The 13,202-nt window shown below is 43.1% G+C and overlaps 1 protein-coding gene across 1 annotated transcript; it reads left to right on the top strand.

The window, feature by feature from the left end:
* The first annotated feature begins 5,304 nt into the window (after positions 1–5,304).
* Positions 5,305–7,467, top strand: LOC123762602 (uncharacterized). The gene is made up of 5 exons (XM_045749207.2): positions 5,305–5,392; positions 6,124–6,321; positions 6,492–6,666; positions 6,839–6,941; positions 7,206–7,467. The coding sequence occupies exons 2-5, from the start codon at positions 6,124–6,126 to the stop codon at positions 7,360–7,362; spliced, it is 633 nt and encodes a 210-aa protein (XP_045605163.2). The 5' UTR covers positions 5,305–5,392; the 3' UTR covers positions 7,363–7,467.
* The last annotated feature ends 5,735 nt before the right edge of the window (positions 7,468–13,202 follow it).

Genomic DNA, 13,202 nt, shown 5'->3' with positions numbered 1-13,202 from the left:
CAGCTGTCAGCGTGTCCAGATCAGGGAGGGGGGGGGGGCTCCGGTCGTTTTGTTTGGCGACATTAAGCACCCTTTTCCGCCGTTCTGAGGCAATTGGTCTGGAATTTTCTGACAGGGCGTCGTACCTGGCTATTGAGGTGGTGATGTTGGATATGTTCCGTGTCAACGTTGTGGATGTGTGTGGCGTCCAGCTCCTTACAAACTACTGGGCGCTCGTCAAGTTCAGCTCTCCACTAGGACGTAGTGGGCCATTATGATGGTCGTTCGTTCTCCCTTACTGCGGACGGTGGTACCGTATTTATCTCCGATCGCTGCTGCTCCCTCACTTAAGTGGCGCTGCATGTGGTCCCTTTTGAGTTCTATGAAGCTTTACTTCGAAGTTACTTTGATAAATATAAGACCATGGTGTCCCTCCGGATGAATGCTATCTCTTCCGGTAGGTGGGAGTCTCGAGCGGTACCAGACCATCGCCGTGTCTCTCAAGTCTCCGGTTCCGTCGACTGTGACGTTGATGGGGTACACCACACGCGCCTTCTACGCTGGACAGCCCCGGACAAGTTTTCGGTGTGGCCGGCCTTGAGAGGCACCAGGAGGCAGCCTGCTGTGGTGTGGCGGCAGCTCCTGTAAATCTGTTTAGGGAGGACTTTCCCCCGTTGGTGGCTACGGACGTGTCGCCTTGTGGTGTGGTGGGGAAAGGCTTCCCTGTCGTCTGCTGCCTCAATGGTGTTACCAGGTTCCTTGGCCGTTGTACCTGTGAGTGCGGTTGGTGTTGTGGGTGTCAGGGTGGTGGTGGGTGAGGGACCGCCCCCACAGCCGGCTCCCTCATCTCCGCAGGCTCCTTTACCTCTGCCGACTCTCTCGCCTCTGCCTGCCCTGTCTCTGGTTCCTGTGTCGCCTGTGGGGTGTGGGCTTGTACCCCTGTTGATGAGGATGCTGTGCTTCAGGCTCGTGCTTTGCATTGTGTGGTGCAGCCGGCCGTGGGCTCTCCTCGAGTGCCTCCTGCTTGTGGCGACAGTTCGGATGCTCAGCGACCTAGCTGTGTCAAAGCGTTCTAGGACGGATAGGAGTGTCACCCCCTCGTGAGTGGGCTGCCGAGTGTGACGTTGTGGTTTGTGCTGTGGTGGTGGTGGTGGTTGGGGGGGGGGGGTGTTGTGCGGTCCTCCTGTGTCGATCCCTGTGCCACCTGCTGTTGGCTTCCCACCATGGGAGGTTACCCCCAGTGATCGGGACCTCGTCATGGTACTGAGGAAGGATGTGCACAGGGGGCCTCGCCACCTGTGCCCGATGGTGGGGGCCCTGGCGCGCCTGCCTCCCCTGTGGTCTCCCCCCCCCCCCCAGTGCAGAACTCGGTGTGTGGAACCCAGTAAGAAACCTAGTGGTAAACCTCCTTGTGCAGAACCCGTCTGTGGTCACGGCCTATGGGGTAGTGGTCCGGGAGTCGCAGTCGTTAGAACTCACTTTGGATGAGTTTGCGTCCGATCCCGTGGTGCTCTTCTACTATTTGGGTGCCGCGGCCAAAGGGGTTTATTTATGGGTTGCAAGATCTAATGTCTCAGCCTTGTGTGTCTCCTGGTCGACAGGTCCCCGATGACGCCATGCTGATTTGGGAGGGTTACTGCTTGCGCTTTCCAGCGCAGGAGTTCCCGGATAAATATGCATAATGCTTGTGCTTGACTTGTGTATTCCCTGTAATTATTGCATTGTCTGCTATTTGTATGTTTTGTGTCCATGCTTTTGTCTCGTCCCGTTTTTGCCTTGTGTTTTGTTTATTGTACTGTGCTATGGTTTTGTTTTATATTTGGTTTCTCTGGCGAGGTTGCTATTGGCCATACATGCTTAACTCACGGTCACTTAATGAAGCACAGTCCTGCTCCTAATTGTCCAAATTGCATTGTCCCTTTTACGGTTAAGCATATCTTTGTTGAATGACCTGACTTTCAGGATGAGTGTCTTGCTTTCCGACCGTCCCTCGCGGTTGCTTGTCCCTCGATAAAATTCTTTGTGAATCGGATACTTTTGATATCGTTCGCCTTATGCGTTTGTTCTCGTATTGGCATCCTTGGTGATATTTAGCGCCCTCTCATTATTCCGCACATTTGATGGTGCTACGTAGCCTTCCCGGTGTGGTGCTTTCCTTTGATAATTACTTACTACTTTCATGTGTGTTCGGGGGTGAGGTTGTAGCATTCTTTCCCGGCTCCTGTGCGTTCCCGTGTTCTTGTTTGTTTGTGTGGGTATCATTTCATTAGGTGTTCCCGGTTCCTGTGTGTTTAGGTCATGCGTTACTTGTTTGCATTGTGGTGTGCCGCATGTTCCATATGTTGTGTATTTGCATTTTGATTTTTTACTATAGTTTTCTTGTTTTCTTTTGTGCAATTTTATAGTTTAATGTCCATACTTGGCACGCCCCGTCTGGGTGGCCTAATTTCTTAATGCGAGTTCCTATTTTATTTTTTTTTTCTGTTTTTCACTCTTATGTTCTTTGCTCTATGCACCTTGTCTTTATGTATTCCTTGTTCTGTATTTTTCAGTAAAGTTTATTCTGTATGTTTAATGTTGCGTTTTTTATTTCTGGTGTTTTTGGCGGTGTGGAGCTGATGCGCTGTTGTCTTTTGGTGCCTCGGTACCAAAAGCTTGTACAACCCATCCTCAGAGCACAACTCCATAGTCTCCTGAGACTGATGGATGCCTACTACTACTACCCTTATATTGTATGTATTGTTTTACAAATAAAGAAAAAAAATATCAATGTCCAACAAAACCTGAACACCTAACCTAACCTCTACCTAAATATTCTAGTATATAACCATAAAACTTTGTAACCGAGAAAATTCCTATTTCGAATGAATAGCATGTTTAAATTGATGTATATTAAGATCTTTAATATGCCTTTAAGATCGGCCGCATGATGGCATAAACATAACGTGATGATGGGTTGCTAAATTCTTCACCTATGTGCTGCAAAATAAATTATTACTAGTAGGACCTAACACTTAATCTAATATAATTTAGGCTTAACTATATACGACATTCAAATAAATATAAATGAGAAAATATGGATTTTAAATATTCAATAATTAAAATTTACGAATACGTCGTTTGGTTTGGATCGCTTGGACGAGCAACACAGTAGTTGAATAATACAAGTATAATGCATAAGTAATATTCAAACAAAATATTGTATGCAATAAAATAAACTAATTTGATAAATTAAGATTAATGGATATGGCTATTAAATGTATGATGAGTTATACTAAAGAATTGTATACACAAGATATAGATATTCAGATTTATATTAATAATCATCAATAAGAGGTTCAGTTACTGAAGAAGGTAAATTAACTCATTAATTGGTGAAGTGTTGCCTCGCTGTCTAATGACTCTCAATTTATCTATGGATACATATTAATGTCTTCGCATGTAATTGGGTAATCTACGCTCTAAAACAATAACTTATCCTGCAGCTAAGAACCGGAGCCTAATCTGGCAAGTTGTCATACTGTATGACCTCTCAGGAGATAGGCTCAGTATTTTTTATGAAGATAAGGCAGCATGATGTTGATTAAGTTCCTAGTAGCGGTTGCTGTAGGATGGATCCTGTAGCAGTGTTAAGGATTAAATGATGGTGGAAACGTGGTAAGTCTCTGGGTACATGAGTTCACTCTCACTATTCTTAATGAGTTCTTATGGACGAATTTTAGCTTAGATTATAGATCAGGGACTCCCCGAGTATCTAGGGAATGATTACTGGTAATTTAACAAGTAGCTTGTGCAGTAGTGTCCACTGAAACTGTCCTCAAACACTGCACTGTTTTCCATGTCAACAAAGGTTGATCAGGTACTCGACGCTTTCTGCCCCACCTGCGTCGTCCCCCTCCCCAGTGAAGGTGTGGAGTGCCGACAATGGTTATAAAATGATTATTTTCAATGTCTTGACTGATCATTGTGATAAGGTTTAGTTGCAAGCTAAACACTTAATGGATTTAACGATTATTGACAGTACTTAGTAGTACAATTTGTCCTTCAATAAGGATTTGGAAAATGTCACCGGAACCCATTGTTTCGGTTCCAACAATATTTTTTTGATTATCAGTTCCTCCTGGAAGCTTCTAGATTCTTGTAATCACATGTACAATGTTATATAGGCGACTCCTGGGTCAACCTTGACGACAAGCGGACGTCTGGACACCACCTCTGCCTGGGAGCCGCCTAATCACGTTCTGTTTTCGCGTTTTGGCTTTGCTCCTTCCGTTTGGCATCCCTATTCAACGGTCTGGTTGTACGACGCCTGGCGCACATATCGCCTTGGGTCACGGGATTGTTGATAGATTTTTTTTGACGTGTTCTGGCTGGTTCTCCCGGCGGGGTGACGGTGTCCGGCGCCGGCTTGGCCGAGAGGTGCTGGTGGTTGGTGGGTCTTGGTGGGCTCCTGGTGTGCCCTCAGTCGTGGTGGGCGGCCGGCTTCTGTTCTGCTTGGGACACTGGATGACTATTGCGTTTTAGATGGGGTTCGAGTTTTTGGTTTTGCTACCCAGTGTTCTCTGTGTGGGGCGGAGCCGGTGCTTGTCACACTGAGGGACTCCTGGGGCTCCCCAATCATCTGCCTGTCTGCGTTTCTTTGCCACATGGCATGTTAGTTTCCTGTGATTGGCGTCACTTGTTTCGCGATTTGGCTTGACGTTTCACCTTTCCGGGCTTCGGGATAACCCTTACCGGGTATGCCGGAGCGCATCCGATCCCACGATCGTCGTCGCCCCTAAATCAACAACAACAACAATGTTATATAGGCACGGAGCCTATATAACACGGATGGTGTACTCGACCAAATGGTCATGCATGATGTAGATATTGATGATTTTTAAATCATCGGTAGAGATATGATTATTATGTAAATTATAAATATGGTATGGAAATATTCCATTCCTTATATAATAATATGGATATGGTGAGTGAAATTTTTCACACCTTGTGATGTTGTAACCTTTAAATCAACATTAACAAAGTCTACGATATTCGTCAAATTTAAAGACGCCGTTTACTGCTACTTTGGAAATCTGGTCTCGAGAGGAAGGCCACGCCCCGCTCTCAACATTGGCCAGACAAGGGACTGCGTGAGTAATTGCTAAATGGGAAACTGCTAAATATATGCCGAAACGTGTACTCGCTTCTCAGTATACATATACTGAGAGTTGTCCTATAGTTATACACTTAACAACCCTCCCGCCGTTGATGGGACTTAAGCACAAATCAAAACCACTGTTGATTAAAATTATCAACCAGGAAATGTTACTCACGACAGCCTGAGGCGTTGACGGTGACCATGAAGAAATAGTGGCGTCGTGATATATAAGGGGCGAGACCTGGTGGTGGCTACACTCCCTGGCTGCTCACGGTAGGTGTATAGTTCACCTGGCGGGTGGCACAGTGTTCTTCAGGCGGTGTGTGATAGTGTTTTATGGGCGATGGAACAGTTTTCCCTTGGGGGATGTGGAAGTATTTTTCTGCAGGAATAAAACTTCTCTTTCAGTGGTTTGATGGTATTCTCACCAGTAGGCATGACAGATTTCTTTAGGTGGGGGGAGGGAGGGGGCAAAGTTTTAATTTTAGGGTGATTAGACAAAATGAGAAAATCAGTAGTAGCCATGAGGAAGATTCGAACCCGCACACTTGGTACTCCCCAAGCACACGCCCTAGACCACTATAAAACGACATGGTCTTCAGGACCCCAGGAGGATTCATCTGAATCCCAGGTTGCATTGCTTTTGAGCATTTCGTGGTGTAGTGATCTTGGGTTGGTCTTGAGAGTGTGCGGGTTCAAATCCTCCTCATGGATCTTGCTGATTTTCTCATCGATGCATCACGCTAATATGATTTAATTTGTGCATTCTAAGGAATGCTGTGGTATTATTCTCTTGTTGAGAGTTGATCTGATCAGAAAAGAATTGCCACACTCTTTAGTTTGGAACTTTAGTGTAGACTAAAGCGAATATAACGATGCAGATGAAGCTAAGAAGTACGTGCTGGGATGTGACGGTCTGTCTCATGTTAAGTCTGGCATTAACTAAAAGCCAGGCATCATGCAGTTCCAGATAAAGGCTATAAATGTACACAACTGTGTTGCAGATGAAGGCTGTGTTGATTCTCTCCGTGGCTGCCGTGGCGACGGCAGGGTATTATAGACCCTATGGATATGGCACTGGTGCGTTGGCTGGGAGACTTGGAGGAGGACTTCTCGGAGGAGGACATCTTGGAGGAGGTGGTCTAGTCGGAGGACCAGCTCATGGTGTCGGTGTTGTTCATAGTGGTGTTGGGTACGCAAAGGTGAGTTGCTATTTTTATCAAATTTGAGTGATTGTGCTTGAATCTTGCTAATGTATAAACGATATCTATTTCAAATTTCCGACAAATAAAACTAAGAAGTCCGTAAATATATTTCCCGAATGAAATTAAAACATGTTTCCACCAACGTGTAAACCAAATGTGTTTTCCAGGTGGACCTGAGTGTGGGTGGCAGCGACTATCACTTCTCGTGGCGTCACGACGGTGGCAAGAACTATGACGGGCACAGTGCCAACTATTACTGCTCCAGCCTGGGCAAGGGATGGCAGGGCGTCAGCATCGAGACTCCTGAAGAGGACAAGATTATCTCAGACATCATCTACAAAGGTTGGGTTGCGCAGTGTTAACAGGAATACAACCATTTCACAATAGCACAACAAAATATGCTTATCCAGTAAAGTTTCTATCGCGATAAAGAATCTTTCCAATCATTATGTGAACTTATGTGACTTGTCAATCCAGTGACATTAATATCATAGTTAACTACGTATTTCCGCAGACAATGTGAAGTACATCTGGACGAGCGGTTATCGTAGCGGTTATGGCTTCCTCTGGGGCTCCGGTGCTCCCTTCTACGGCATCAACTGGTCTTACACCGGCAGGTAAGTCTTGCCCTTGCGGGCTTCCTGCCTTCTGGTCCTATGCAATGGTAAATGCAGTTGACAAGTTGGCCAAAGTCCTACTTTAAATTTATATAACAGTAAATGAATCAAAAACTTAAAAGTAAAGTGAAAATCAGCACTGTTAACCGTTATTAATATAAACTGAAGAGATCATTCAATAAATGAAAAAAACGTTGTAAACAATAAAATTTAAAATATTTAAAATAAATAACTAGTTATAATATTATGTTAACTCTTCCTCAGCGAGGGGCTTCCCCAGCCAGACAACGCTGAGGGCGGGAAGGAGTTATGTCTGGCAGTGCTCAACAACTTCTACAATGACGGCATCAGATGGCACGACGTCGCCTGCCACCACGAGAAGCCCATCATCTGTGAGCGCCGTGGGGTTTACTATGGCTGAGCAGCCCATCACTGCCTGCACTCCAAGATGACCTGGGATCATAATGATAAATTCTCTATAATCTGGAGATATTCATTCGCTTAATAAATGTTGCAGAGAAGGAAATTTGTTCTTTTTATCCTAAAACGAGGATAGGTTTTATAGATTTGCATTCTTTTGAACGAAGCTTATCTGGAGGCTACGAAACCCTTCCTGCCTGGAATGAGGTTTTTACTGCTCTAAAGTATTTGCATTTTGACAAGTAATAAGAATAATATTATTTATTGTATACACTGTTGCCAAACATAAATTGTTTCTAATTCATGTATAATCCCAAAGAGGTTTCTGCAAATGAGAAGTTAAATCCTAATACAGAATAATAATAATAATAATAATAATTATTATAATAATAATAATAATAATAATAATAATAATAATAATAATAATAATAAATGCACTGGCTAGTATTTATTACAATTAGTAACCTGAAAATATGATATTTAGAACTGTGATCCACGTTTGCAATTATTCTGTGTTTTCTTTTTTCAAAATGGACACACGAGCAATTGGAGTCTCAAATGCTTAGAAAAAAACAGACTTGATATCGCTGTATTGTTTCAAGCATAAGTTTTACACACACATGATTTATAAGAAAACTCACACATATGAGTTTTTTATAAATTCTATAAATCGGAGCGTTCCTTGTGCTATATTTGTGTTCTCTTATTCTCTCATCTAGAATACAGTAACGCACACAATACTTTTCCCATTTCATTAAAACTTAAATTGAATTCGTAAATTAATAAAACAATATAATATTAATATAGCATATTGATATATTTATATATATGACATATTTGTATTTTTTACATAAAAAACTGACTAGAAACTCGCCTATAAATAGAAATGTTTTTTTTTTCAAATTCCTAGTAAAATTTGAGTCTAGGCCGACCCAACTTCGCACGATGTTTACTGAGGTGAAGGTGACCAATATCGATGTAGTTGTGTTGGCATCTAAGCGCATGTTTTTATATTCCTACTGTACAGATGCCACACTTGTTACAGGTAAAAACATTTCTTTTTTAAGAAACAGCGCCATTTGTTGTATGTAAGAGAAACACACGCTATATTAAATATGTTTCGATTCCATTTCAATGTTTCCGATTGCAGTGACAAATGGAATTTTTATAGATTTCGATTGATTTTCATTTTGATTTAATTATTTAGTGAGACATTGCGTTGGGCTGTGAGCTGTGTTGTTTACAATACAGTTCATTTCGTGAGTACAGTTTATTTTTTATTTTTTTGTTTTATTTTGTTTTTAATTTTTTTTTATATATTTCCGTGATGGGAACATCATATCATATAAGTTCCTAATTTTCTGATGGGATCATCAGACCATTTGGGAATGCATTGGACGAGGGAGTGGGGAATGGTGGGGCGGACGAGGGGATGTGAGTGGAAAAGGGTGGGAAGGGCGATGGGGACTGGAGAGGGGGGTAATAATGGGGAGGACGAGGGGACGGGGGAATTGGGGATGGCGAGGACGAGGGGACAGGGAATGGAGAATGGAGGGGAAAGAAAGGGAACAGGGGAGTCAGGGATGGTGAGGAGGACGAGGGGGCGGGGGAGGTGGGAATGGAAGAGAGGACGAGGGGACGGTGGAGTGGGGAATGGGTAGGTCGACGAGGGGCGCTGGAGTGGGGAATGGTGGGGAGGACAAAGGGACGTGGGAGGGGAGGAATGGTGGGGAAGATGAGGGGACAGGGGAGTGGGGACAGGTTAGGAGGACGACGGGAAGGGAGAGTAAGGAATGGATTGGAGGATGAAGGGACGGGGAAGGGGGGGGGGGGGGAATGGTGAGGAGGATTGAGAGACAAGGGAAGGTTGCTTTGGCTTAGCAACGGACATGCCTGGCTGAGCCACAGCAACGCGTGGCCGGGTACAGCTAGATATGAATAAACAATTAATTAAAATTGTCTAAAATTTTCTGGTAACCCCATTTGGGGTTACCATATAACCCCATTTGGGGTTACCATATAACCCCACTTGGGGTTACCATACAATCCTCCAAGCGGCGGTAACCCTGGGGTTACCGCCGCTTGGAGGAGCATAGCCTGGGGCAGGGTGGTTAGGACGGGCCTCGGAAAACACGATACTTGGGAGCATATAACGGGGAAGAAAAATTACGTCATTATCGCATTCAGATCCTACAACATGAGGCTGCAGGAGACGGTCCAAGGTTGATTTTTGAAGATACGTGATGGGCTCCTGTGGCCTTGTACTTAACAGCTCTTAAAACAACAAATAACAACGTCTGTAATGCCGATGAAGTTCAATGGGGTCGTTACTTGCTAGATCTGAAACATTAGTCGCAAGATCAGTTTATTTTGGTAGCTCTTTTCATTGGCCAGAAAAGTGATTGAACGTGTCGCTGGCATCTGAGGTGAGCTCCATTTCTCATGGTATATACTCTGAGAGTTAGTTTAGTAATAGATTATGTTCAAGGGTATCGCATGCGGCCTGGTTAGTCAGTGAGCTATTGTGTGGCGCTAATAACTTCAATAATGTCCTTCTAACCAAACTATCACCTGACCTCTGGGTAAGAAGAGCATGCGCCAACAGCCTTGGAGGCACGACCAAACACACAGTAAGACGGAAAGGACTACAATAATGATCATTACGCGCTTGCACGACGACTAAGACCTTGACCAGATGACAGTCACTGGGCGGGGTCCCTTCTGACGCCTCATTACGCAAGATGATGGCCACGTGTTCTCATCATCAAGACAACTTGCTCTCATTCCTGGCACTCATGAGCATTTTTTGAAGGGGGCTTTTATTCAAACACAATATGTTGCTTAATCATGTAAGGTACTGATGCTAACTGCCGAGAAATAAAAATTTAAATTATTGAACGCCATATATATAACCTACATATAAAAATTCCTTTACGATAAACAAACTTATTTTCCACAGTGGTAAGGAATATTGTACGAGATACGCATTTATTGTACAGATGTCTAGATGACAAAAATTGATAATGAAGACTAAAGTTATTTTATATTAAAAATTTTTCTCTCAAAGCAATCTTTATGGACAATAATGTGTCCAGCAGTTGAGGGTTCCCGGTGTTTGGCTTTAAAGACGGCTCATCGACGGCCACATTTATGTCTCCTCGCTTAGATGGTGCTTTCGAAAATATTGATGCAAGTCTGCCACGCATTGTCTTGCCTCCTAATTCAAGTAACATGAGCAGACAACTCTGGGCGATCCTGCAGGATTCAGTTATTTCCGTTTTCAGGCCTTCATTGTTTTTTCTTTCTGCAGCAAAGTTGTATATTACACTTTGTTTTATAACTTGTTAAGTCTTCACTTCCTGAAACACCAGCAACATGAATATACGTTCCAGCCCCCACCCTAGCTGTTGTAGTTACGTATTGAATTGTCCATTTTTTTTAACATGGTTTATTATTAAAACACCACGATGAAGAATCTCAGAATTGAGTTTTAATTCAAGGGTTAAACCACAAATCGGAGTAGTCAAGGAATTTTTAACGCTACATGAGATGGTTGAAAGCTCTCATTTTTGGTGTTAAATTATCCAGCTAGTCAGATAGGGGACTTACAACAGACGTCGTGTACATGGACTTCACTAAATCCCTTAAAAAGCTACAACCATACAAACGGAAGATAATAACAGGCACGTGTAATAAATGATAAAGTACTAGATTTGATCAATTCAGTGCATAAAACAAAGCAAAGGGTCATCCGAAACTTAAATTAATCTTGCTAGAAATTGTAGTGGCGAGTTGGATACCCTAAGTTTGCACTTTGGGGCCAACCCTTTGTTATATGCATGAATGAAGGGTGATAAATAATACAAGCTACATTATCAAATTTGCCAACGACACTAAGAACTATGGAAAATTAAGAAGTCAAAATGATAAATGCCTTACAAGGGGATCTGCTTGAAATACAAAGACCTGCAAATGTTTTTAAATTGTGAAAAATGTGCGACCTTACATATAGGGCATAACATTGCGTATCTTATTTATCAAATATACAACATTACCATGTAGCAGATTTATTGATGCAAGTACCTAGGAGTCAGTTTTCACTAGTCATTTAAGATGCACAAAAGGTGAGCTGCAGTAGAATAAATCCAATATCCGGAACAAGCTAGTGAACATTAATCCTGATCATTTTAAGTCTAACCAGCTTCATGTCACATTGTAGGACAGGCAGCAGGAGATACAGTTTCACCATTAAAGTTAAACTGTAAACCCCAGGAAACCGCTTACCTGCCGAAGCTCTAAATGCCAAGACGTTACTGCAGTTCAAAATCCATTTGGAAAAACTCCTCTGGAGAAAACGTGGGAAGGGAGACCTTTGACAAGCCGCTAACTTCCTGTCTAGGAGACTAGATAGAGGATGGCCCCTCATGTAAATTCACTGTACAGATGATATTATTTCCTTCGTGGAAAAGTTACAGAATTAATGTGACTGTAAACGTCATTTTTATACAGACAACATGAATTCCAATTGGCTAAAGAATTCAGCAGCAACAGTTCCCTCTTAGATTTTAATTGGCTGGTCGTCAACAAGGGTCCAAGATGCTAGTTACACTTGCCGCTACAACCCAAACATTCAAGTTGCCACTCGCCGCTGGCAGAAGCACCCTTTAATAATGTCAACAACACAGGTGAAGGTTGTGATTACAAGCACTAACCAAACATTACTCAACCACTGTCAATGCATTATGGACTATTTACTTATTGATATATAGCTTTATTTATTATTTATTGTAATTTACATAATTATTAATTGCAACTTGAGAATGAGAAGAGTGGGATGAGATGGAAACTGGGATCTCGACTCTTAAGAGAGATAACATGTATTTAGTAAAATTTTATAACTCTCCACTTGTTCAAAAATACTTACAAGAAAAGTTCACATATGCAGGATAAGTAATAATTTTACAGTTGTAGTTGTAAAGTTCTTAATACGATGATTAAATTGTAGTAATAAAAGCTTAATTCCTAATATTATATTATATAACCGGGAATCCTACTGCTACATCCATCACAGTTCCCTGTACCCAGATGCGACTTTCGGCATTGATGCCTCTATTGCCTGTGTGTGTCCACAATTAAGAGTGATGGATGCTGGTGTACTCTGCGAGAGAGAGGGATGATGGTGTACTCTTGGATAGTGAGGGATGCTGGTATACTCTACAAGAGTGATGGATTGTGGTGTACTCTGGGAGAATGATGGATGATGGTGTACTCTACAAGAGTGAGAGATGACGGTGTACTCTGGGAGAGTGAGGGATGATGGTGTACTCTGGGAGAGAGACGAGCGACGAGGTACCCCGGGACATTGAAGCATGACGGTGTGCCTAGAGAGAGTGAGGGATGCAGGTGTACCCTGGAGGGGAGAGAGAGAGAGAGAGAGAGAGAGAGAGAGAGAGAGAGAGAGAGAGAGAGAGAGAGAGAGAGAGAGAGAGAGAGAGAGAGAGAGAGAGAGAGAGAGAGAGAGAGGGAGAGAGAGAGAGAGAGAGAGAGAGAGAGAGAGAGAGAGAGAGAGAGAGAGAGAGAGAGAGAGAGAGAGAGAGAGAGAGAGAGAGAGAGAGAGAGAGAGAGAGAGAGAGAGAGACAGACAGACAGACAGACAGACAGACAGACGGGGGGGGGGGAGAGTCACTCGAGTTATTCCCTGTTATTCTGACTTAGTCATATTTTGTACATTTTCAGTACATCAGTCACGATGTTTTTTGTCTCTCAAACACCCAATAATTTTGTTATCTCTCTCTTGCATACCCCTTTGTGTCTTTAGCGTCTCTCACACCAACACTCTGC

Source organism: Procambarus clarkii, chromosome 27 (assembly GCF_040958095.1).
Source record: "Procambarus clarkii isolate CNS0578487 chromosome 27, FALCON_Pclarkii_2.0, whole genome shotgun sequence".
NCBI lineage: Eukaryota > Metazoa > Arthropoda > Malacostraca > Decapoda > Cambaridae > Procambarus > Procambarus clarkii.
The sequence above is the reverse complement of the archived record's forward strand: the minus strand, read 5'-3'. Positions and strand labels throughout refer to the sequence as shown.

What these genes read in the sequence shown, in the direction of transcription:
- LOC123762602 (XM_045749207.2), top strand. Translation starts at nt 6,124, where the DNA reads ATGAAGGCTGTGTTGATTCTCTCCGTGGCTGCCGTGGCGACGGCAGGG. An exon ending in GTGGTGTTGGGTACGCAAAG is followed by an intron (nt 6,322 to 6,491) that starts GTGAGTTGCTAT and finishes TGTGTTTTCCAG; the next exon opens with GTGGACCTGAGTGTGGGTGG. An exon ending in AACTGGTCTTACACCGGCAG is followed by an intron (nt 6,942 to 7,205) that starts GTAAGTCTTGCC and finishes ACTCTTCCTCAG; the next exon opens with CGAGGGGCTTCCCCAGCCAG.